This window comes from Cnephaeus nilssonii (genome assembly GCF_951640355.1).
Source record: "Cnephaeus nilssonii genome assembly, chromosome: 12".
NCBI classification, from domain to species: Eukaryota; Metazoa; Chordata; class Mammalia; order Chiroptera; family Vespertilionidae; genus Cnephaeus; species Cnephaeus nilssonii.
The window spans coordinates 81,613,921-81,638,699 of record NC_137083.1 but is presented as its reverse complement, the minus strand read 5'-3'; the positions used below and the strand labels follow the sequence as shown (position 1 = coordinate 81,638,699).

Sequence of the window (24,779 nt, the reverse complement as noted above, 5' to 3'; positions counted from 1 at the left end):
AAATAACTGTGTACTACTTTGTTATTAGTATGTAGTGATGAATAAAAACAAACATGTTCACTTGTTTGATATTGAAATTCAGCATTTGGGTTTGATGTTATATTAGGCCCTAAGTTCTATTAAAGTCAATACGTAGAAGCTGATGGAGCTGGTAGACATTTGGCTTCTGAATCCTTGCGTGTAAATTAGGGTGAGCCTTACCTCCCAGGGCTCTGATGGGCTCGAGGAGTTAGTGTTTGTGAAGCGTTGCGATGGGCCCAGGCAGCAGGCAGGGATGGCGTGGTCCGTGGGTGGGGGCCATGTGCCTGTCGAGAGAGCTCGGGGCTGGGTGCGAGGTTCCGCCCTGGGCCGTGGAGAGCAGTGTCGGTGCCGCAGGCAGTGAGCCTCTTGGGACGTGGTGCAGACTGTTGACTTGGATGTCGATTCAGGAGAACTGCTAACCCTGCACCATTTGTCTTCAGTGGTTCACCCTGGACGAGGTCCCCAGAGGAAAGCTGCACCTGAAACTGGAGTGGCTCACACTGACGCCACACGCTGCCCACCTGGACCAGGTGAGTGGCGCTGCTCCTGCGGCTGAGACCCGCTCCTTCCCTTCGCGTTGCACGCCTTGCAGAGGACTACAGCGGGACCTTGGGTGGTTGTGCTATCGGCACTACCGTGGCCTCGGGGATAAGTGAAAGATGGTGCCACTTTTAAAAAGATTTGAGGGTCGTTTACACCTGTTTTACAAGATCTTCAAATCTTGTGCTTGATGCAGAGCAGGGCTTTGGAGGGCCACAGATCACTGGTCCTTCCTTTGATTTGTAGAGAATCTTTCCGATTTCCACTCTGCTTGCACGTATTGGGGGTTTCTCTGTTCCCTCTCTGCTGGCACATATTGGGGTTCTCGGCTCCCTCTCTCCCCTTTGCTTGAGCATTACAGGCATAATTGGGTAGCAAGAGTCTAAAGCGATGTGGAAATGTGCCTGTTGAGACTCTTCTCCTTCCTGGTAGGTGCTGACAGACATCAGGGCCGACAAAGACCAAGCCAACGATGGCCTTTCCTCTTCCCTGCTGATCTTGTATTTGGATTCAGCGAGGAACCTCCCGGTAGGTAGCGCTGCGGGAACTCATGTGCGTGCTTGTGTCCACACTGTCGCCCGTTCCTGTTGCTGTGTGTGCTCTTCACCCAGCCCAGAGCGGCGTGGAGTGGGTGGTGCGACAGTGTGTTAAACTCCTTTTTATCTTGATGAAGATGGCCCTTTACTCTGAAATGTTTTATGAAGAAATCTCTAATACAGAGGAGATTCATCCAAGTCTCTAGTAGTTAGAGAAGAGGATGTTCTATAGGAAATCACTGAGGAGTAACATTTCATTCTCTACTTGGCGTGGGAATAAAATGAAGCAGCTCTGATACAAACCCAGATTCATCCTGCAGCCGCCTGGCCAGATGGAGAGCAGCCTAGTGGTGGGAGGACTGAGTGCTGAGCGCGCTGGGTGTGGGGACACGCTGCCTGGCGGTCTCCTGCCGCACACGTGGCTTCTGCAGCCCAGAGCAGTGCACCTTGTTAGCATCAGGATTGTTTTGCTCTTAGAAAAAGCCATAAAGTACAGTTTTTATAGGTAGTGACTAAAACTTAGAGAAGAAAAACCATATACATTTTCAGTCGTGGGAGGCCTGCTCTGATCCCCCACCACCACAGTTTGACCCTACTGCTCATTATAATGTCCTATTGCTTTGATATATTTCTTAGAATATATTTTATTGATTTCAGAGAGGAAGGGAGAGGGAGAGAGAGAGAGAAACATCAATGATGAGAGAGAAACCTTAATCAGCTGCCTCCTGCATGCTCCCTACGGGGGATGAGCCCGCAACCTGGGCATGTGTCCTGACCGGGAATCGAACCATGACCGCCTGTCTCAGGTCGACACTCAGCCACTGAGCCGCGCCAGCCAGGCTGTTGTGATGATTCTCTGAGTGCTCGCTCGCTTGTTCAGGAGATGTCATTCTTGCTGTATTTCCTGGTGTCGGGGCCGGTTTTGTTGACGGAAAGACGACTGCTCCCACGATGATGATAAAGCTCACCATCCAGGTCATCGGCGTGTCCCCGTCCCTGCCTGCAGACAGCAGGGAGCAGCCTGCCACCTCAGCGCTTCCCTTGGCCTCCCTTCCCGTCTCAGCTCATGGCTGGACGGTGTGTCCTCTACTTCATGAAGTCACACGCCTTGTTTCAGTTCGCACCTTTCAAGGTTCAAAACTGTGCGTTACTTGGGCTTTGCTCAACAGCATAGGCGTGTACTTGGTGTGTCAGGACACTGTTTAAAGTTTTAACAGTGACAATCTGAGCAGTCATCTATTTTTTTTCCATATTGGGAACGTGTAATTGAACTCTGCCCATGTAATTGTATAGATAGTTGGCCTTTGGCCAACAAGGGGCTGAGAGCTGCCGACCCCACGCCGAAAATCCACGTGTAAACTAACCCTCCGCTGACGAGGGTCCCCTGCCCCGACTGATCAGCGGCCCCGCACAGCACGGGCAAGCGCTCCGCGGGCCCTGGCGCGCTGCTCGGGCGGGCGAGCTCACTGTGCTCCTTGGACGGTTTCTTTACCGACGTAGCTCTGCCTTTCTGTTAGTGTTCACCTGTTGGCCTGTCTTCCAGTCTGAAGTCTGTGGCTTTATCTGTTCTAGTTTCATTTGGGGGAAGTTGTGTCATTATTATTTAACCTTTCTACGGAATTTCTTGTGTGGTAGAGTTTTTATTTTTAGCCACAATAGTGTTTGTTATCAAATGGATCGTGCGTGATGGAGATGAGTGTGACGTGTTTTAGGGTCTACAGAATAGGGTATCAGAAGGGACCATGCTGCTCTTCAGGACTGTGTGTATTACATTAAATTAACATTGAATGATGTCACAGAGGCAAGAAAAAGCAAGCGAATCTGTTAGCCTCCGTTAAAGGGCACTGGGTGCGTGAAGCTGCTTCGGCCGTCGGGCAAACGGCCTTCGCGGCACTGCTGCTGCGGGGTCACGTCCACGGGGCGTGGCGGGCGCTCCCCGCCCCGTGGCTCTGACTGCCCTTTGCACTCCTGTTACTGGTGCTTCTTGTGTGTGCGTTGGTCACAACCCACCATTCTTGGCTTTCTCCTCCCATTTCCCCTTCCAAGAGTATCTCCGAGGGAAGCTTCGGGTGTGGCCACTTAACAGAGAGGCGAGCGTGGGGACTGGTGTTGTGAGAATACTGCCTCAGCCTGTAGAGCCCTCTGTGAGCCCCCGTGTTTTCCTCCTGTGTGCTAGCGGGCACTGCGGGAGGTGGGCCGCCCCTCCTGGTGCTGTCTCCGCGGTGGAATGGCGTGGCATGCCATCTACTTTCCCCGCATGGTTACAGTGACTGTGTGTGCCTGTTGGGTGCTTGTTTTGCTGTGACTAACATTGGGACTACATCTGATGATGAGATGAACAAACCTGAGCCATGAGGAAGCCCAGGAAAAGATAAAATAAAAACTCTTCCATGGAAAAAGTGAAACCACAGCGATTCATTGGGTTTTTTGTGGTTCATCTCACTGTGAGATGTAAATATTTCTTTGCAAGTTTTCAAACGCCTCCCTCAAGTCTGCTTTCTCCTCCTGACCAAGCAGAAGCCTGAGAACTTGGCTTTCCTTAAAGTCCCGCTGTGCCCTGGAGTGGTCAGTGAAGACAGACGTGCACTCCGTGCCCGAAAGCACGCCTTCTCCCTCCTGCTGACCAGTCCCTCGGGGAGAGCAGGCACTGAGTGTGAAGACGCAGCTCCTCCTCGGGCGGAAAGCACTTCCTGGAGCAGGCAGTGCTGGTCTGACCTTGCTTGGGAAGCTGGTCTTGTTCTATCTGTTTCCCAGGGTCTGGCTGGGCACCTTGACTCATGGCCCTGCTCTTGGTGCCTTTAGCAAACAGTTATTTTTAGTTTCTTCAGGGCAAAAGGAAGCCACCATGGCTTAGTCCAGAGGGTCGCCCTAACAACTGGTGAGACTCTTCAAGTCACTGGTCCTGGAAGCTGAGGGGGCAGGCTCTGCAGTTGTGAGGCGTTCTCCTTTCTGTTTCCCCCTGAAAAAGAGGGGCAGGCAAAACGTCAAGAACAGGTGTATTGTCCTAGGTCCTAGAGGAGGAAGGTCAGGACCTCCAGGGGTGGGCGAGGTTCAGTCACCCCGTCAGTAAATGCCCCTCCAGCTGCACCGTGTGAGCCACGGTGGTGCTCATGGGCATCTGTTTTGCACCACTCTTTAGTGAAATCGTTTTCTGTCGCAGTGTTCCAGGACAGCTGTGTGGCCAGCTGCGTGACGGCGTCGCCTCCGCCCGCGGCCTGTGCTTACGTCTTTTCATTCTGTAAACGCCCTGCCCTGCGTCAGGGCTCCAGTTGCTTTGTCATGTTCTGCTGTGACGCTGCTCAGTCATCAAAACTACTTTCCTCCTACATTGTCAAAACCACATGCTCTGCTTTGTGATTCCAATATTGGCGCTTACAGGGTGCTCTGTGAACTAAATTTGAACAAAGGGATTGTATTTTTAAACCTATTGGTTTTCACTATGCACTTGGTCTGTGTTTCTCAGTTTCCCCCCATGCCTGAGCCCTTTCCTGTTTCTAGGAAGGCCTTAGCTGCCAGCCCTTCGCAGTCCCACCTTCTGCCTGCTCAGAGCAACAGCACTGTGTCCAGACCGGCGCTGCCCCTCCCATTGCTGGCTGGAACTCCGCTCTCCTCCTTTTGCTCAAGCCCTGGGCTGGGACGTCTGAGGGAAGCCATGGTGCCCTCTGACTCCTGGGGCCCCTCTAGGCCTTTGGCTTCCTGGTAACTCGTGTCTGCACAGCCCTTTGCAGGGGTTCTGTGTGCACCGCTCCCTTAGTCTCAGGTCGGCGACAGCGGGAGCCGAGGGACTGAGGGGAGAGCCAGGGTCCCGGCTGTGAGTGGCAGAGCTGGGGGCTGAGCTGGCCTGTGCCCTCCCTGGGCTCCGTCCTCGTGTGGGCGGGGTTTATCTGAGATGGGCGTTCACGCTCATGCCCACTGCCTGGGAAAATGCTGGCTGTAAGGTGGAGCCAGAGGGGGTGGGGTGGGGGTTTGATGCTCGTGCTTCCTCACCAAGGGGCGCAGGTGGCAGTGCTGCCCGTTTAAGATGAGGGGCCCAGGTGGAAGGGGCTGTAACGTTTGGAGGCCTCATGCTGGGCCCCTGCCTAGTGCACCTGGACGATCCGGCCTGTGTCACCCCAGGCTTGTGCAGCTTCCATGACCTCACACGGCTCCGCTCCCCCCCCCCCCCCCCCCCCCCCCCCCCCCCGCCACACACACAGCCTCTGGCCCCGCTTTGCCCACATGGATGCCGGTTAGAGTGATGTGTACATTTCGTACACGGCCACTGTCCAGAGAGCTTCAGGGGGTTTGTCATCCCTCACACCTCAGGGCAGCAGTTCCCAGCCTCCCTTATCCAGACTCCCCCCAGAGAAGCACCTGGGGGTCCAGCGCCCTAGAGCTGAGCAGCCTGTCGCAGCGGCAGCCCGGGCGAGGCTGGCTGTCACGTCCCTTCATTCCTCTTGGCCAGATGCTGACCTCCTTGCCTGGTCCAGCCTGCCACAGTCCCATTTCTTCATTATAAAATCTACTTTTTATAAAAAATAATAAAATTCAATTTGTCATTTGAAGTTAATTACAATGAAAATGATAAAATTTTTAATCTTACATGTTAGTCTTTGAAGAAGCTTGCAAAACAGCTCAGTCTTGTCCTTTTGAGGGCCAGAAAGTAATGAATTTACAGACTCAGATTTAATAAAAGCAGGACATCAAAACTTTAAAGCCAGGAGAAACTTGATGAGCCAACCTGCCTCCCAGTTTATACTCGGAAAAGAATGGGGGACGAAGTAGAGAAGGCCCGTCTCTGCTGTGGTCCTGCACAGACACAAGTTTCAGAAGGGAGAAACGTGGCTTCCGCTATGATGGGGTAGAATTGGGCTTGAGAGTGACTTGGGCACCTGTGGCCCATTGGTTGGTATTTAGGTAACAGCTAATTGTAGACATTTTAGGGGTTTATTCAAGCAAAGGGTAGTAAATAGAACCCTTTCTTAAAGTAGCACTTGGATTTTTCAATCCCGAAGTTCAGGGGAAGAGTAACCACATAGGAGAAGCACATATGTTTGATACTGACAGGTTAAAGGTTCCTTCTAAGATAAAATCGTCAACATACAGAAAAATTTTACAAATGGTTTTTTACTGTTTCTGTGTAATTCTTGCTGGTGTTTTTTGTTTAAAGATTTTTTTGTTCGTTTGCATAAGTTTTCATGTCGTTAACCTTACATAATCTCCTCATTGCATGTTTGATTAACCCTTGGTGTGTTCATCTTCTGCGGGAAAGAGTAACCCGTTAGGGTTTAACCCCGGTGTCTTGAAGAAGACTGCAGTTCAGAAAGCTTTAAAGGTAAACCAACGGCTTCCCTTTGCACGTTCACGAAGACATATTGAAAGAGATGATGCTTCAACCTCGCGGGTATTACTGATCAGTAGTTAGTGGTCTTTGGAGAGAGCCTACTTTTGTTGACCAAGAATTAGTAGAGAATTTAAGTCAGCTCTGAAGATACATTTTATGAAGTTCCAGTATGATAAATCAGACATCGCCTTGTCGGCCTTAGGTAGCAATAAAGGTGGTTTTACATGATCTGTTTCCATTGGATTTCAGTTTGTGAAAATGATGAACTAGAAGTTCTGTCTAAAATGTTAGTCAGTCTTCAGACCTTGTCACCGTGCTGTCTGTTTACACGTCACCTCTTCCATATGCTGAGTCAGGCCGGCTCCGCTGGTGACCTGGGAGCTTCGGTGCTGCGGGCGTGGGGGCCAGGTCTCTGGAGAAGCTTCCCATTTCATTCAGTGAGGTATATTGAAAACTGAGCTCCACTCCCTAAAACACCAGGAACATGTATTTTCTAGCTAAATTGTTAAAGTTTTCCATGACTCACGATGTTTTATTATTTTTCCTTTGATTTCTTTGAACATTCTAGACTTAAATATTTGAGGGGAGAGCTTAAATGTAATTATTTTAAGAAAATTCCATAGAAAGGAGTCAGGAATGTTTTTAAATCAGTTTCATCTAGGAGGATAAGTTAAATTTCAAAAGTGGGGAAGACTAATAAAGCCTGTTTTGTTTTTGTTTTAATCCTCACCCGAGGATAATTTTCAAATGATTTTTAGAGAGAATGGAAGAGAGAGGGAAAGACAGAGAGAAATATCGATATGAGAGAAACACATAGATTGGTTGCCTCCTACACGCACCCTGATCAGGGCCCAGGCTGGGGAGGAGCCTGCAACTGAGGTACGTGCCCTTGATCGGAATGAAACCTGGGACCCTTCAGTCACAGGTCGAAGCTCTATCCACTGAGCCAAACTGCCCAGGGCAGATAAAGCCTGCTTTGATGTAGCTTTTTTTTTTTTTTTAATATATTCTATTGATTTTCTACAGAGAGGAAGGGAGAAGGATAGAGAGTCAGAAAGGTCGATGAGAGAGAAACATCGATCAGCTGCCTCCCGCACACCCCCCACTGGGGTTGTGCCCGCAACCAAGGCACATGCCCCTGACCGGAATCGAACCCAGGACCCCTCAGTCCGAAGGCCGACACTCTATCCACTTAAGTCCTTGCTGCACCTTGTTCGCAGTAGTTGAAATACTGTCCCCCTAAAACACTGTAAGGAGTGTATCAACAGGCTTTCCTCCCCATTTCTATGTTATGGTTAGCACAAAGCTGAGAACTGAAGACAGCTTGGGTTGGAGTCCAGCATGAATTAATAATTTATAGGACGGAAGTGACAGTGTCTTCTTTGCTGGAGTAGTGAGTACATTAAATGAGATCATGCATGGAAAGAGTTCCATGCAGCTAGTCCAATGCGTTAATTTTAATTGTTATTACTTAACCTCATTTATGCCTGACAGCTGGGTTCTGGAAATGGTATCATGCCCATTTTATAGACTTGAGAACCAGGGTTCAACCAGATAAACTGTGAGACTCACTAATCAAGGGGTAAGGAGCTGAGCTGTAAGTTCAGGAAAGTCTCGACTTAGTTTCATGATATCTGTGTCTCTGAGTCATGCTGAATGTGGAATCATAGTAGAAAACTTTGTGATTTGGAATCTAAAATGTCATTTATTTTAAGATACATCATTACTTGATGTACCACAAAGAAAGAAAACATGTCAGTAAAGGTTTGCTAGTGTTTATTTCATACTTATTAAAGACTTTTTAGGCTTAGGATAAACAGATTTCCACCATGTCACACACATGCACGCACAGAAGGAAAATGGAGCCAAGCTAAGTGGGCTAAGGAAGTAGCTATTCCCCCAATATCTCGATTTTCCCAAAAGCAGGTACATACAGTCAGCAATGGTGAGTTTCATTGTATCAAAGTAGAAAGTTAAAAAAAAAAAGGTCTTATAAATATTATAACTTTTTAGGAATGAATGGCTACTTTTTCAGAGATGAAGTAAGTATATTAGTTAAGAAATACACTCAGCTTCTGAATCAGATTCAGAAGTTGTAGTTTCAGCAAGACAGAGGTAACTTCCCTCCAGCGTCCCAGAATCTGGCTGGGGCTCTGCCTGCTCATCCTGGGAAGGGGCGGGAGAATGCCTCCCCTTGTCAGGCCAGACTGCACCTGCCACACCTGACTGCAAGGGAGGTTCAGAAATAGGATGCTGGTTTGCAGAGCCTGGGCCCAGCTCACAGACCAGAGTTCTCACGTCCAGGGAAGAAGGGAAAGTGGACTTAGGGGGAAAGCGGTATCTCTGCCACAGTAGTCTATAGCTTTTGAATTTTTTAACAGTATTCATTTCGTTTTACAGAATTCATTCACATCAAAATGATGAACCAGAAAATAGATTATCGCAGTAGGTGTGGGCTAGTAATACTTTATTCCAATAATCATGAATTTGATGCTTATTTTTATCTTTGCTGCAGTGTTGTGGATTGACTTTAAAATTGTTAAACTAAAAAACATTTTCGTGATCTAATTAATTTCCACTAACAGATATTTAATTGAATCTTCTGTGGGGCTAAGTTATAAATAAACCTCATATCCTATATAGTTGTGTTTTACTATGTTTTCTTCTATCAGCTAAAATATATGCTTACCATTTTTAAAATTATATTCATGTCTGCTTAATTGAATGCAATTCTAGATTGATGTTTATTCTTCCAGTCAAAATTACTTAGGCGCTGGCCAATGAGACTTGATATCTGATAGCGACATGTCTGAACAGCAGATACTAACTTAGAACTGTGAAAACACATTTCTGACACTCGGTAGTATTTTCATTATTCCAACCAGAGGACTGTTCTGGGTTATAAAAATATATATATGTTTGTTTGTTGATTTCAGAGAGGAAGGGAGAGGGAGAGAGAGAGAGAAACATCAATGATGGGAGAGAATCGTTGATCAGCTGCCTCCTGCAATGCCCCACACTGGGAATCGAGCCCGAAACCCAGGCATGTGCCCTGACTGGGAATGGAACCGTGGCCTCTAGATTCATAGGTCCGCAGTCAACCATTGAGCAACACCGGCCGGGCTGAATTATATGCCCTTTTACATTTGTCCTTGCTCATGTTTTTCTATTCACTCATTTCACTTTATTTATTTTGTTATCCCAGTCAAATAAGTTTTGAGAGCTGGAATTATCAATAAAGATATTGAGAAGATTTCATTTTTTCAAAGTAGTTTGCTCTAAAACTAAAAGACTTAACACTTAAAAAGTGTGTGTCAATAGAACTTGTAGTGTATTTTATGGTAGATACAATTATGGTTTAGGTTGTACTTAGTGATTCTTTCCCAGTTATTCCCAGATAGTCCCTGTAAACTGAAGTCTCAGAAATAAGTAGAAATGACTGTTAGTATAGCCAATGGTTTCATTTTCAACAAGCCTGTTCCAGGGTGTTGTTATTTACTCTGCCGTTTTTGTGTTTGGATAGTCCGGGAAGAAAATGAACAGCAACCCCAGCCCCCTTGTGCAGATGTCAGTGGGTCACAAGGCCCAGGAGAGCAAGGTAAGGCCTGTGTGCTGACCATTTCCTGTGACATCACTGTCGCTCTCACCGGTCAGGTGGTGACTGGCGTCAGGTGATGGTGCAGATGTTGAGATCCCCAATTTCCATCTTTCTTCTCAAATCAGTCATTTCATAGATTACTAGCTACTTAATTTGGTAACAAATATATTGCTCACTTTAAAAAGTAACATTAAAAAATAACGTGAATATGCTTTTGCTTGAGTTCATGATAGGTGAAAGTTTTCTTTGAATGTTCTATAAATATTTTGTTTAAAAGATAAAGTGTGCTTACAATGTAACCAATGCAATTCTGTCAGGAGTTGAAAGAGGACGTCCCCGCTGCTGCAGTAGGTCCCACTTTCCTGATGCGAGAGAAGCATTTCAGGAACTGTTTAAAGTGACAGGCCTTTGTCCACATTCACCTGTTCATAGTTAGTTTGAGAAGCGTCCTGAATGCAGAGCTGTGCAGCCCACGGGAGGCCCAAGAGGCCCAAGCCACACAGGGAGGCCTTTGCCACTGGGAGGGCACACGGCTGGGGCTCCGGGATGCTGCCCTGCATACTCTAAAAGCTTGGGACTGTCCTTTGAGTACTTTCCACAACTGATACATAACAGTATGTGCTCAGGAAGTATGTGTCTTGGAATTAATTAAAGTCATCCCTAGCTTCTAAACACATAAACTAATGAACACAGAAAGGAGCTATGGAGCTGAGAGCTGGCTGACTGGGGGATATTTCTTTCAGATTCGGTACAAAACCAATGAACCTGTGTGGGAGGAAAACTTCACTTTCTTCATTCACAATCCGAAGTGCCAGGCCCTTGAAGTAGAGGTATTTTATTTGCATTCTTAATAGATTTATTAAAATATAATCAACATGCAATGAGCTGCACATACTTAAAGTGTATAATTTATGGATCCATCACCATAATCAGTATTTTTTTTTAACTTTAAACTGTTGATTGGATGTTACTGGATCTGGAAATGCAGTTGAACTTGTGCGTTGGCATCATATTGTCAACCTGCTGGCCTTACTGGTTCCGTGGTGTTTCTGAGGGTCCTTCAGGATTGCCTTCTGCACAGCAGTCGTGTCGTCTGCTAAGAAGGAAACTTCGCTTCTGTGTTTCCATCTGCCGCCTCTGCCTCCCTTGCCTCGCCTTGCCCTTCCAGCCTCGGGCCTCTGTGTGAGCAGACCCCTGTGCCTCCTCGGGTCCAGGGGAGCCTTAGACCTTCGCCGTGAAGTGTGAAGTTTGAGGGCGTTGCCTTCTCCTGCCACGAGGTGGCTGAGCGTTTTGTCAGAAGTGAACGTGGAATTTTGTCAGAGGCTTCTCTGCAGCGCAGAGGGGTCATCTGGCTTTCCCGCGTTTGTAATGTGGTGCAATACATTGACGGCTCCAGAGGTTAGATATTGCACACCTTCATTTGCTTTTCAAGTTTTAACATTAGGGAACCTCACAAGCAAACCTTTATCAGGGCATGAGTTCACTTGGTCATCACGTTGTATCCTTCTTATGGATTCGATTTAATTTGCTAAAATTTGTTAAGAATTTTGCACCTGAGTCCAGAAGGACACTGGTCTGTAATTGTGTTTCTCCGGCTTGTGGGTCAGGATGGTGATTGTAGGAAGAGTGGGAGGTTTCCTCTCCTCTTTATTTTTCCAAGAGTCTGTAGAATTCTAATGCTTGCCCACCTGATGAGTTGATTCCTTTATCGTTATAAAAATTTCCTTTACAGTTCATTTAAATGATATTCTTTACTCTGTAATCGACTGTTTGATATTAATATGGCTATCGCATCTTTCTTTTTATTGAAGTTAACATGCTTATTTTTTTCATCTTTTTAAAAATCTACTTGTAATTTATATTTAAGGGTGATGTCTTATAGACAGCATACAGTTATTGTTGATGTGGTTGGGTTTAAATCTGCTACCATGCTATTTGCCCATTTGTTATCTTTTGCTTTTTTAATCTGATTTCTTTTGGACCGAGCCTTTTGTATTGGCACTTGATCTCCCTTTTTGGCTTACTAGCTGTAGCTCCGCACTGGTGCTGCGTGTCTCAGTGCCTGCTCTAGCTCCGGTCCTCTGCTCCGCACACTGGCCTCCGCTTACTCGGCTCCAGAGGCACAAGGACCTTGCAGGGCACGCTCTGTTTCCGCTCTCCCATAACACGTTTATTGTTTTTGCTTTAAACAGTCAGTTATCTTTTAAAGAGCTTTCTAAAGATCCAGAGAAGCCGTTTTTCCTGTTGTTCTTACTCTTCTAGCAGAAGCAGCTTCCCTTCTGCCCAGGGCCCTTTAACAGTTCCTGCAGGGCCCGTCGATGAGTTCTTCCCGTTCTCGTGTGTCTGGAAAGTCTGTCTCACCTTCATATTTTCACAAGAGATAAAATCTTTGGCTGCCTGGTTTTTTTCTTTCACTTTCTTCCCTCTTACATTGTTTCTGATGAGAAGTCTGAACATGACTTCTCCCATTTCCCCCCACCTCAAATGTCTAATCTGTCAATCCCATCCTGTGTATTTTGGACTTTCCGATGTTCATCTTAGCAGTTGGGTTTGGATCTTTTGTTTTCCGTGTGTTTCCTCTGCCTTCCTGTGTGCGTGTAGTCTGGGTGTGACAGCTTCTGTGCCGTGTCACCAACTCACTGTCCGTGTGGTTGCTGGGTCTGTGGGTCCTAAATTACTGCTGCTTTGGTTGCCTGGGAATTTTGCATGTTTGCGTGCTGGGTTTGTATGTCTTTAAATATTTTGGAGCTCTACTCTCATTTGGAGGGAAGGTACTTGGGAATACTTGGAGCCTTTTGAGCTTGATTTAAGCTTTATTAGGCAGCCCGACAGCCTCTAGCCTTGGGGCCTGGGCGCCCTAACCTGATGGCCCACACGCTCCCAGGCCTCTGCAGCCCCATGTGCTCTGGGGGGTCCTCCGCTCCTCCTGGGCCCGTGTCCTCCTGTGGTTGCTCCCTCGCGTGTGCCCATTGGCTGAGGTGCAGGGGTCCTCGGGGCCTCCAGCTCTCTGGGGCGTCCTCCTCGCTGGGGCCTCCCGCTCTATGACTTCTTCTCCCTGTGTCCTCAACACAGGGGGACCCCTGGCCTCTGGGGTCCCCATCCCGGCACCATGGCCTGGACTCTCCAGGCAGTGACCAGGTCAGTTGTCAGGCTCACCTCACTTGTTTCTAAGCTGAGGCGGGATGTTAAATTCGTTTCCTGTTACTCCATCACGCCAAAGCAGAAACACCCCACAGGCAAGTGGCATCCTCAGAAGGGGTTGGCGGCTGCTTCTTGGATTCCGCCTGCCGTCCCAGTGGTGTGTCCGTCCTCCTCGCCTCACCTCAGCGTAAGGGACAGTGGATCGCACGGCTTCCACGTCGTCCCAGGCGCACACAAGCAGCCGGTCCGGCTGTGCCGGTTCCCGCTCCTTTTGGCAGGCTCCTCTCCCGCAGCCGGGCTGGCTGTGCCGGTTCCCGCTCCTTTTGGCAGGCTCCTCTCCCGCAGCCGGGCTGGCTGTGCCGGTTTCCGCTCCTTTTGGCAGGCTCCTCTCCCGCAGCCGGGCCGGCTGTGCCGGTTCCCGCTCCTTTTGGCAGGCTCCTCTCCCGCAGCCGGGCTGGCTGTGCCGGTTTCCGCTCCTTTTGGCAGGCTCCTCTCCCGCAGCCGGTCCTTTTGGCAGGCTCCTCTCCCGCAGCCGGTCCTTTTGGCAGGCTCCTCTCCCGCAGCCGGGCCGGCTGTGCCGGTTCCCGCTCCTTTTGGCAGGCTCCTCTCCCGCAGCCGGTCCGGCTGTGCCAGTTCCCGCTCCTTTTGGCAGGCTCCTCTCCCGCAGCCGGGCTGGCTGTGCCGGTTTCCGCTCCTTTTGGCAGGCTCCTCTCCCGCAGCCGGTCCTTTTGGCAGGCTCCTCTCCCGCAGCCGGTCCTTTTGGCAGGCTCCTCTCCCGCAGCCGGTCCGGCTGTGCCGGTTCCCGCGATCCTTTTGGCAGGCTCCTCTCCCGCAGCCGGGCCGGCTGTGCCGGTTCCCGCTCCTTTTGGCAGGCTCCTCTCCCGCAGCCGGGCCGGCTGTGCCGGTTCCCGCTCCTTTTGGCAGGCTCCTCTCCCGCAGCCGGGCTCTGAGAAGGCGAAGGGCCTGTTTGCCTTTCTCTTGTGCAGCTCTGATGGCTCCTCAGCCCCTGAGGCCTGAGGGCCTCACGTCTCCCTACAGGGGACCTGCTCACTGCCTGTTCATTGTTCTCTGCGTGTTTTATGTTTTCACATCCCCTTTTACTTTTTTTATATTCATTGTTTTATAGAGGAGAGGTTTTATTTATTTTTATTGATTTCAGAGAGAAAGGGAGAAGGGGAGAGAGAGATAGAAACATCCGTAATGAGAGAGAATCATTGATGAGCTGCCTCCTGTATGCCCCCTACGGGGGATTGAGCCCTCAACCCGGGCATGTGCCCTTGACCAGAATCGAACCCGGGACCCTTCAGTTCACAACTGACTCTCTATCCACTGAACCAGAGCAGCCAGGGCCACATTCCCTTTTATGCAACATGTATCTGTCTAGCTAATTTTTGTATTTGCTTAGCTCCTTTTTCCTTTGTAAGTTGCACCATGCTTAAAACAATCTATATTTACTGGATCTTGAATTTTAAAAAATAGCTTTTAAAGTTCAGTAAACAACATCACAATTATTTCTTTTTTAAAACTATTTTTATTGATTTCAGAGAGGAAGGGAGAGAGAGGTAGAAACATCAATGATAAGAGAGAATCATTGATTGGCTGCCTCCCGCACGCTCCCTATGAAGGATTGAGCCTGCCACCTGGGTATGTGCCCCAAGAATCAAACCATGCCCTCCTGATTCATAGCTCAACGCTCAACCACTGAGCCATGCCGGCCAGGCCACAGTTACTTCTTTTAAAAATGCTTTTAGCCTTGACCAGTGTGGCTCAGTTGGTTGGGCATCATCCCATACACCGAAAGGTCATCGGTTTGATTCCTGGTCAGGGCACATGCTCACTCAGGTTGTGGGATCAATCCCCAGTTAAGGAGCGTGTAGGAGGCAACCAGTCAATGTTTCTCTCTCTCTCCGCCTTTTCCTTTCTCCTTCTCTATAAAAATCAATAAAAACTCATTTAAAAAATAAAAAAGCTTTTGGATTATAGGTTATAAAGAAATAGCAGTCAGGCATCTAGGTTTTTATCTTGGATGACTTCTTCGGCCGTCTCATGGAGCCTGCGGAAGCGCTTCCTCTGGTTGGCTATAAACTGTTCCGTGTTACAGCCATCCGGCAGGAGCCATTCCTGTGGCAGAGGTCATGCGCAGAGTATCGCTCAGGAGGCAGGAGTTGCCCTGCATTTAGAGGAGATACTGTAAATTTTTTAAACAAATGTGTAGATTTTGAATAGAGAAGGCTTAAAAGACACCTAGAAATTTTTCTCCATAAACAAGTGTCACCAGTCGAACTTGACACATCATACAAATGTGCATGGTCATCATTTTCACGGGGTGTAAGACCTTTCTTTCTGTTCTTCAGGTTTGTTCAGATTGCTGCCTCTTAACTTGAGGTTCTCCTAATGGGCTCCTAACCCTGGTGGCCTTTTTCGCTCAGAAAGGTGTGGCGAGGAAGTGACAGACATGTGACGTAGATGCAGTGTAGCATCCCTCGTTACAAGCCCCCTCTCTTCCCGAGGAGGCTTCCTGGGGGTAACCCTTTAGGAGACACTGCCTAGCAGGAGGTGGCTGAGGGGTGGTTCACGGGCCGGATCGGACCTCTCTACGTTGTGTCATCCGCGGAGCTCAGTGTGTTCTGCGGTGTGATTCCAGGTCAAAGATGAACAGCATCAGTGTTGCCTGGGGAACCTGAGGATCCCGCTCGGCCGTCTACTCACCAGCGACGACATGACCATGAACCAGCGATTCCAGCTCAGTAATTCAGGCCCAAACAGCACTCTGAAGATGAAGGTCGCCCTCAGGGTACTGTCGTCTCCCAGGGGACACGGGGTGCACGGGCACAGGCCGCCATGGCAGAGCCCTCAGGTGCTGCTCCACAGGGGGCAGGCAGCACAGCCACGGGCTCGGGGCGAGGTGGACGGTGGGCATGGCGGGGAGCATGGATAGCAGCCCATGTGGGAACTCAGGGAGACGACGGAGGCCTGGACTCGGCCTCCACAGAAGCAGAGTGTCCCGGGGGCGTGAGCAGCCCCGGGCCCCACTCGCCTTCCGGTGAGTGCAGTTGACCGCTTTTTATACTTTGGCCCAGAAAGCATGCTGTCGGGGTCAGCAGAGTTTTCTGCTAAGATTAACCCTTCAGTAGTCATTCAGAAGAAAATCTAATAAAACTACAAGGTGCTAGAAATTACCGAAAATTTTCTGTCCAAAAAGATAACAATTCATTTGTAAGCACCTACGGGTATATAGAAAATAAAACCGGCAAACATGTGAGAGAATGCTGCAACCGCTAATTTTAAAAATGCAAATGCAAATGGAGAACCGCCTTTGTAAGGAATGAAGACAGACTTGGTGCGTGGGTGCCGTGGGTGTGCTCCGCGTCCCGGTCAGACCTGGTGGGCGCAGCCTCTCCGGGCCGTGTCTCCAGCCGTAGGCCACAGAGCCCTGCACCAGACCTTCAGGCACAACGCACCGTGCGGGGAGACCGTGAGCATGCAGCTGTTTGCTGCGGCTTCCCTTGGTAAAAGCAGGAAAACTTCCAGCCATCACAGTGACCCCGGAATGCAGGAGTGTATGGAGTCTAACTCTGCTCAGTGGACTGTTGTGTATGTTAAAAGTAAATACTAAGCCCTACCCAGTTTGGCTCAGTGGATAGAACGTCGGCCTGAGGCCCTAAAGGTCCTGGGTTCCATTCTGGTCAAGGGCACATACCTTGGTTGCAGGGTCCTCCCCGGCCTGGGCCATCCGTGGTCAGGACTCATGCAGGAGGCAACCAATCGATGTGTTTCTCTCACATTGGTATTTCTCTCTGTCTTTCCCTCTCTCTTCCACTTTCTCTACAAATCAATGGAAAAATATCCTCAGATGAGGATTAAAAAAAAAAAAGTAAATATTAAAAACTAGCAAAGAAGCCCTGACTGGTTTGGCTCAGTGGATAGAGTGTCAGCCTGCAGACTGAAGGGTCCCGGGTTCGATTCCAGTTAAGGGCATGTACCTTGGTTGCGGGCACATCCCCAGGAAGGGGTGGGCAGGAGCCAGCTGATAGATGTTTCTCTCTCATTGATGTTTCTAACTCTCTATCCTTCTCCCTTCCTCTCTGTAAAAAAAAAAAAATCAATAAAATATATATATTTAAAAAAAAGACCACAAACTAGCAAAGTGAATGAGGGCATGGGCTGCTCCCCCATGGGTGCTAGGAATCGGGGGTAACTTTTCTGGGTGGAGGTGTCCTTGACTCTCATCCTTCCCCAGGGCTGCTGATAGAGGAGAGACTATTCCACCTGCGTAGGACGAGGGACCAGGCTGTGCAGGGCGGCAACTCAGGCTCTTCCAGTAATAACGTCACCCACAGCTGTGCGGACATTTGTGCAAATGGAAGAGGCTGAAGGGAATACACAGAATGATGTGTACATCATAGAAGTGATACTTGGATCACTTAAACTGTGTTTTTTAAAGGTTTCTGTAACATCGTATTACTTTAATAATAGAACAGGTGAACAGGTAGGCCAGATTGTCTATATTGTTTTATGCTAAATTTTAAATGAATTGGCAAGTGAATAGATCTAGAACATTCATGTATCAGGCTATTAGTGTCACTGGCTTTAACTTGTTTATTTCCACCTCTAGGTACTCCACCTCGAAAAGCAAGAAAGGTCTCCAGACCACCAGCACTCAGCTCAAGTCAAGCGGCCCTCCGTTTCCAGAGGAGGGAGAAAAGTGTCTGTCAGGTCTCAGGCGTCCGTGCCACCAGGCACTGGGGACAGCAGCCCCGCCCCGCCCACTCCCGTCCTTGGAGGCGGTGCGAAGCCCAGCGTGGAGGACAGAGCCCAGCCTGCAGAGGCCAGCCCTCAGGGGCCTCGAGACCTGGGCAGAAGTGCCTCTAGCCTCCATGGCAGCACCACCGGCTCCCCCAGCCACATCTTCATCAAGGAGCCCACCCCCAGCATAGCCTCGGACATCTCGCTGCCCATCACCACGCAGGAGCTTCGGCAGAGGCTGCGGCAGCTTGAGAAGTAACGAGATGCCCTCTTGCTCTCGCCCAGGCTGCGCACGCCCGTGTGCTGTGAGGGTGTGTCTCACAGCAGCTGAGGGGCTCAGGGGCGGCCCCCTTTCACAGGGAAGCCTGCCGTTTCCCAGGCCTCCCTTCGGCTCATTAAGGGTTAGATGGCGATGGGGTAGCGAGTCCCTTGAACTGCGAGGCTCTGGTGCTGCTGCCCTCAGGGCAGGAAGGCGGGTCCAGAGCTGAGCTGCCCGACTCTGGGTGCAGGCCTGTTCGTTCCAGTTTGCTCAGCACCCACTCCTGGTCCCCGTTACTTTGATTTCTTACTTAAGCCCCATGATTCCTAGAGGAGGAAAGCAGCCTGCAGGCTCCACAAGCTCCCGACGTTAGTCTGTCCCCTCAGCGGGAGGAAGGACGTTGCCTTTGAGGTGAAGCGTGTGTTTCTGGTATCGGGACGCAGGTACACGTGTGACTTCTGTGACACACTCAGTGCACTGGTCTCCTTCGCACCTTCTCACCTCCATTATTTTGGAAAAAAGAAATCAGCCCCTCCCCTTCTCTTGCTCTAAAAGGAAATAAAATTTTAAATAAGAAGCCACTTTTTCTCGGGAGCTGGTCTTGGGAGACCCTGAGCCAGGCAGTCGGTTATCTTAGGGCTGTGCTTTGACCTTGAGACACAGAAATCAAGGGGGGTGTTGTGATATCACCGATGTCCTGTCGGTGAACATCAGAGCCAGGATCGTGGGTTCTGAGAGCGGATGCGGAGATGTGGGCAGTGACAGGCCCAGAGACCACCGCAGCGGGTTTGTAATTAGGAGACCACTGTGTCTCCTCTTACTCTGGAGCTTAGGTGAAAGGGCTGTGCTCTGAATGGTTAAGTTGTGTTGGCCTCCGCTGCAGAGTGTTTGACGGGTGACTGGTCCTCAGGTTCGGCTGTGTCCTCTAGTCTGCATGAGTGAGCTTGGCTTTCCTACCGGGTCGGGTCAGAGCGGTGACTCGGGGAGTGTCAGGTCCGGGCAGAGCTGTGACTTCCTGCTTTGTTTCCTCAGTGGGACGACGCTGGGACAGTCTCCCCTGGGGCAGATCCAGCTGACGATCCGGCACAGCTCGCAGAGGAACAAGCTGGTGGTGGTCGTGCACGCCTGCAGGTGAGCGGCCGCTCCCTCCGGGCCTCCCTCCGGGCCTCCCGGGGCTCGCCTCCCCAGGCGGCCTGTTTCCTTTTAAAGAGCAAAGCAGCTGGATCTCCTGTGCCTGGTGTTTATTCCTTCTTCCTTCTCAGTGTTGCTTCCTAGACATCCATAACCACTGGGTTGCTTGGCAACACACCCTGGAACTGTGGGTACATTGCCACTCCCTGCTGTTGGTGTTTAGATGGTCTAAATAATGAGTACACTCAGTAATGAATGTATTTTCTTTATTGAAGTGTTCTTTGAGGGTTATATTTCTAGGATTAAACTTATAAATTCAGAGGACCTAGCAATTGAGGGGTCATGGTCAGTTTTGCCGTAGTCTTTCCAGGAGACCTGGGCACCGAGGGGCCTGGCTTGCCTTTCCCTGCGTCAGGAAGGGTGTGATGTGAGGTGACAGTGTGATTAATGATGCCGGTCAGGAGCTATTTCTCTCTCATGTGACTTGCCTGTCTCTGTAGTCGTTGTGATATAAGTGTGTTTATATAAATATTTGATTCTTAAAAGCTGTTAGAAACAGGAAGATAAAATTAGTGACATTAGGAACATGACTGTCACTGTGGAGTTCAGCTCAGGGCATATGTGTTCAGCACCGGCTATGCTCTCCTGCGGAGGTCACCACTGGGGACACAGGCAGGAGCTGGGTTCGAGGACGCCAGCCCAGGCCCTGCCTAGTTTCTCAGGTCCGTCAGTAAGTGAATAATGGGAAGTGGCTGCAGACAGTCAGTGCAAACAACAGTCAAGTTCCTGTGGCTTATTGCTGGTCTTCAAAACATGACCGAAGTTCAAACAAAGACCCGGAACACTTCTAGTAAGCACTGAGGCAAATGTGAGCTCCACACGCCTTTAAGAAAGATGACTAAAAACAAGTGAGGCCGTTCATTTCCCAGCTCGCTTACCCCACTTCGGCTCCTGAGGACCACACTGCCTTTCCTTGAGCTCAGGGCATGAGGCGGGCACCAGCCCTGACCAGGATGACCCTCCATCTGGGGGCACTCACACCTGCACCTGTCTCACCCAGACACGTTAGACGGCCACTCTCACCTGCACCTGTCTCACCCAGACACGTTAGACGGCCACTCACACCTGCACCTGTCTCACCCAGACACGTTAGACGGCCACTCTCACCTGCACCTGTCTCACCCAGACACGTTAGACGGCCACTCACACCTGCACCTGTCTCACCCAGACACGTTAGACGGCCACTCACACCTGCATCTGTGCTCAGGCACGTTAGACAGGCCACTCACCTCGTGTGCACACCTTTGGAATGTTGGAGGAAACCAGAGTCCCCGTAGAAAATTCATGAGACACAGGCAAATGTGCAAGCTCCACACAGCAATACCGAGGGAATTTTTTTCTCGTGAACTTAACGATGGTGCTCAAGGACCTGCTGTAGAAAGTTGATGTGATGCTGACTGTCATCTTTCTAGAGTATAATGCCTGCTGCTCTTTGGTTTCCTTTACAAGAAACCTCATTGCCTTCTCTGAAGACGGCTCGGACCCCTACGTCCGCATGTATTTGTTGCCAGACAAGAGGAGGTCAGGGAGGAGAAAAACACACGTGTCAAAGAAAACACTGAACCCCGTGTTTGATCAGAGGTATGGACTTTACTCGCCTGGGGCATGTGTTGGGGTAAGCTAGGAGGGCCTCCCAGTGACAAAGCATTGGCGCCCACCTAGCACTAAGAAGTGGAAACTCAGATTAGTGGGCGTGAGCTGGTAAAATACGAGGGTGCTCTGAATTTCATGCAGAAGTGACGAGCTGTGACCGTGGATGGTGAGATGAGTGATTAAAGAACTGAGTCATACATCAAAGCCGAGAATATTAAAATGCATATAGTTCTTAAAATAATAAACCTCTATAACATCTTAAAATATAACATTCTTATGAAAACAACCAGTTTCCAAAACCATTTTAAAAGTGACAAAAATGGCGTAATTGTTTCAGATTTGCAAATCTCCTTCATGGTCTGGCTTACCAGAGGCTCATACCTGCGTCTGTGGTCAGTGTGACGGGGCTGCTCCTGAGAGGTGCTCAGGCTCTTAGTCTCCATCTGCAAGTTTGGTGTCTTACCCGACAGTCCTGTGGCTAAAACCACCAGCATTTGGGGAAATAAGATTGCATGGTATCAATATCTGCTAATTCAGTTTACACTTCCTCTAACAGGAACACACCAAATCCTGGTGTGGGCACTTTGCATTCGTCAGTGTTCTTTCTCTGCAGCAGCAAAGAATTTGAGATCCCCGTGCAGGTTTGGGTCTCTAGCTGCCGTGGCTCCGGGGCAGCACCGGCCACGTCCTTCCCAGGCGGAAGGCCGTCAGCTCTCCGGATTGCCAGAGAGCCCGCCACATGCGAACTACGCACACAGCTTGGAGGACCTGCCTCCCCGAAGGCATTTAGTTTGCGGCCTCCGCCTCCAGCCCCTCCTGGAGTCTTTAGGGAGAGGGAGCCTGGCCGTGGCTGTGGAGTCGAATATAACATCTGCGATCCCACATCCTAACTGCCCACCTTGCACGTGGGAGCCGCAGGCCAGAATCTTCTCTGACGTTCCAAACCCTGGGAAATACTTTGATTTTGTGTCTTTATGAAATGTAGGCCCCAAACATCTAGCACGAGAACCCTGTTTTATGATAAGAAATGGGTCGTGTGGAGTGGTCTCGTAGGCAGGAATGTCATGCTCAGTTACGATAAACTGCAGCCAGATGATGGAGAAACTGAGGGAAGGGCCTCTTTCTCTGTCAGCTTTGAGTTCAGCGTCTCGCTCCCGGAAGTGCAGCGGAGAACGCTGGATGTCGCCGTGAAGAACAGTGGCGGCTTCCTGTCCAAAGACAAAGGGCTTCTTGGCAAGGTAAGTCTGGGCAGACCCAGTGAGACTGCAGCCCCTCGCCCTGCGTCTCGCAGACCGTGGTAGGTAGGCAGGCGGGGTGAGCGTGCTCTGTGGTTAATAGTAGACCGGGAAGCCTGTGTCAGCTAAGATGTCAGTACATTGTGAAGACATTTGAACTTATTTCGTTGTTTTTACTCATTCATGTTATTGGCATATTAGTCACTAATACCATGAACTTATAGTTAAAGAAAAGGTTATTTAATATTTTTTCAAGTATCACAGTGAAAGAAAACCCAAAGGGAATACATTCTCTTCCAGTTCTACCTCCTAACTAACAAATAGTTGGCTTTATTTCTTTGAATTTTTTTTTTTTAATCCTCACCTGAGGATATTTTTCCATTGATTTTTAGAGAGAGTAGGAGAGAGAGGGAAAGACAGAAATATCGATATGAGAGAAACACATCGATTGGTTGCCTCCTGCACATGCCCCAACCAGGGCCCAGGCTGAGGAGGACCCTGCAACCGAGGTACGTGCCCTTGACCGGATTCGAACCCGGGACCCTTCAGTCCACAGGCTGACGCTCTATCCACTGAGCCAAACCGGCTAGGGCCCTTTGAATTTCTTTTAGTCTTTGTCCATATCCACATGTAACTGGTGCGTAAGAATGCACACCCTTTAATCATGTACACAGAAGCAAGTTAGGGAAGAGAGGTTTTGAATTGTAGGTGCCATTTGTGGCCAGTGCACATCAACTTCAGTGCCTTCACTGGCCATGAGCCTCTGTCCCCACAGCGATCTCCCTGAGGTTTCGTAGTGACCCAGCGTTAGACTGGTGGCTAAGGCAGACTCTGGGGAGGACCCAGCGTCCTGGGGGGAGCACACTGAAAGGTGAGAGCCTCACACTAAAGCAGCGCACAATGCCGATGCGACAGGGAGGTTGGCGAGAGCAGAGGTGGGGTCCGAGGGAGCGCCCCACCTCTGACACACTCCCTTACCCACAGGTGCTGGTTGCTCTGGCATCTGAAGAGCTCGCCAAAGGCTGGACCCAGTGGTGAGTGTCCTTCCATAGGCCGCAGCTGATAGCCTGGCTAACCACGGCCTCCACCCTGACCTGCCTGTCGCTTCCTGTGCCCTCAGGTACGACCTCACAGAGGACGGGACGAGACCCCACGTGGTGACGTAGGCCGCGCTGGGCAGGAGAGCTCCCTGGCATCTGCCACCTGCGTGCTCGGAAGGCGCCCCCCACACACCAGTGCTATTTTTCTACTTCCTGTTCTTCGCTTATCGTTTTATAAAGCGTGGACATTTTAATCTTGTTGGGCCAATGTTCCTGTTAGCTGTGAGCTTTGTGTGTCTGGCTTCCTGTCTTGTCCCAGCAGTTACCCTGTACAGTGGGACGCAGTCGCTGCTGGCTTGTGCTGGGCTGTGTCCAGGAGGCAGGTGTGTGTGCCCCTGTCACCTTGTTCTGCGTGTCTCTGAGGCACACTGTGCCGTGAACATAGACTCTATTTTTTACAATCTCTATAAACTGGTTTGAATTCAGAACAAAATGGTTTAAGGAAATATATATATTTTTCTTCTAAGTCTTATTAAATTCTTATGACAAATAATCATTTTTGTCTTTGCAAGAAAAAGTTCTCAGTGACTTATTTTGCACTGTTTCTTTTTAAAAAGAAAAGCTGAAAGATTATTAAATGTTAGTATATCTCTATCCATAATCAGTGAAAGAAAGTATTCAAAAATTAACTTTCATAACTGTAAAATGTATTATTAAAAAGTTGAAGTGTTTATAAGAAAAAATGTTATATATCTAAGTTGCATAGACTATTAAGAGAATTATCACGGTTCATTAACCATAGTGTCCTAATTTGAAACTTCTTACATTCATGAAAATGTCAAGTTTTTGTTTAATTGCTTGTTGTAACTTATTCATGAAATAGTGCACATAATCACAATTACACTTTTTCTAAAATATAATACAAATTTTCAGTGTTCGCTGTTAGGTCATTGTGAAATAGTCTATCATGAGCTTTGCTGGTTTTCTGTGTTTTCCCAGCCTGTAAAGAAAGACAAGCTTATGTTGTCACCATAAAGGTTGTAAGGTAAATTGGGGATGGAGATAGGAAATTGCATTAAAAGCTGATCACTGGTTCATTCGTTCGTCGGCGTGACATCGCATGGGACAGTGTCTGAGCTGGTCCTCGGCTCCATTCTGCTCTCGTGCGCCGCGACCGGGTGTCAGCACAGCGGCGCTGGGATGCGGACACCATTTCCTGGTTCCCTTACTTCAAGCCACGACTGACCTCAATATTGGAATATTGTGACACAGTTATTTTGGAATATATTTTTCTTCTTAGATTATTAAAAGCATGTTTTATATCCTGAAGCGTGTCCTTGGCGGGTCACGAGCTGTGCGCAGAGGCTGCACCATGCAGAGCAGGTGTGAATGTTGAGCGCTGCAGGAGCAGGTGACTCCTTAGCCGGGTGAACATTCTAAAATTAGGCAAAAGTATCTCGGGAAAGAGTTTGGTGGTTGAAGTGGGAGATCTCACCACGAATCCCATGGGCTCTGTGTGGCTCAGGTGACCAACCATCCAAGTGCCTGTGGTGGAC

General features: G+C 49.2%; 1 protein-coding gene across 3 annotated transcripts in view; it reads left to right on the top strand.

The window, feature by feature from the left end:
• The window catches only part of ESYT2 (extended synaptotagmin 2), a 71,019-nt gene extending 46,474 nt beyond the window's left edge, over positions 1–24,545 (top strand). Inside the window, exons 12-23 of one of the 3 annotated variants that reach the window (XM_079786679.1) lie at positions 462–551; positions 994–1,089; positions 6,349–6,411; positions 9,944–10,018; positions 10,762–10,848; positions 15,804–15,953; positions 17,775–18,160; positions 19,197–19,295; positions 20,805–20,936; positions 22,081–22,186; positions 23,168–23,217; positions 23,304–24,545. In XM_079786679.1, the coding sequence (XP_079642805.1) occupies positions 462–551; positions 994–1,089; positions 6,349–6,411; positions 9,944–10,018; positions 10,762–10,848; positions 15,804–15,953; positions 17,775–18,160; positions 19,197–19,295; positions 20,805–20,936; positions 22,081–22,186; positions 23,168–23,217; positions 23,304–23,349 (1,380 nt within the window). In that variant the 3' untranslated portion in view covers positions 23,350–24,545. The remainder of the gene's footprint in view (positions 1–461; positions 552–993; positions 1,090–6,348; positions 6,412–9,943; positions 10,019–10,761; positions 10,849–15,803; positions 15,954–17,774; positions 18,161–19,196; positions 19,296–20,804; positions 20,937–22,080; positions 22,187–23,167; positions 23,218–23,303) is intronic. The other 2 variants (XM_079786681.1, XM_079786680.1) reach the window with 2 other exon arrangements.
• Positions 24,546–24,779: the final 234 nt, after the last annotated feature.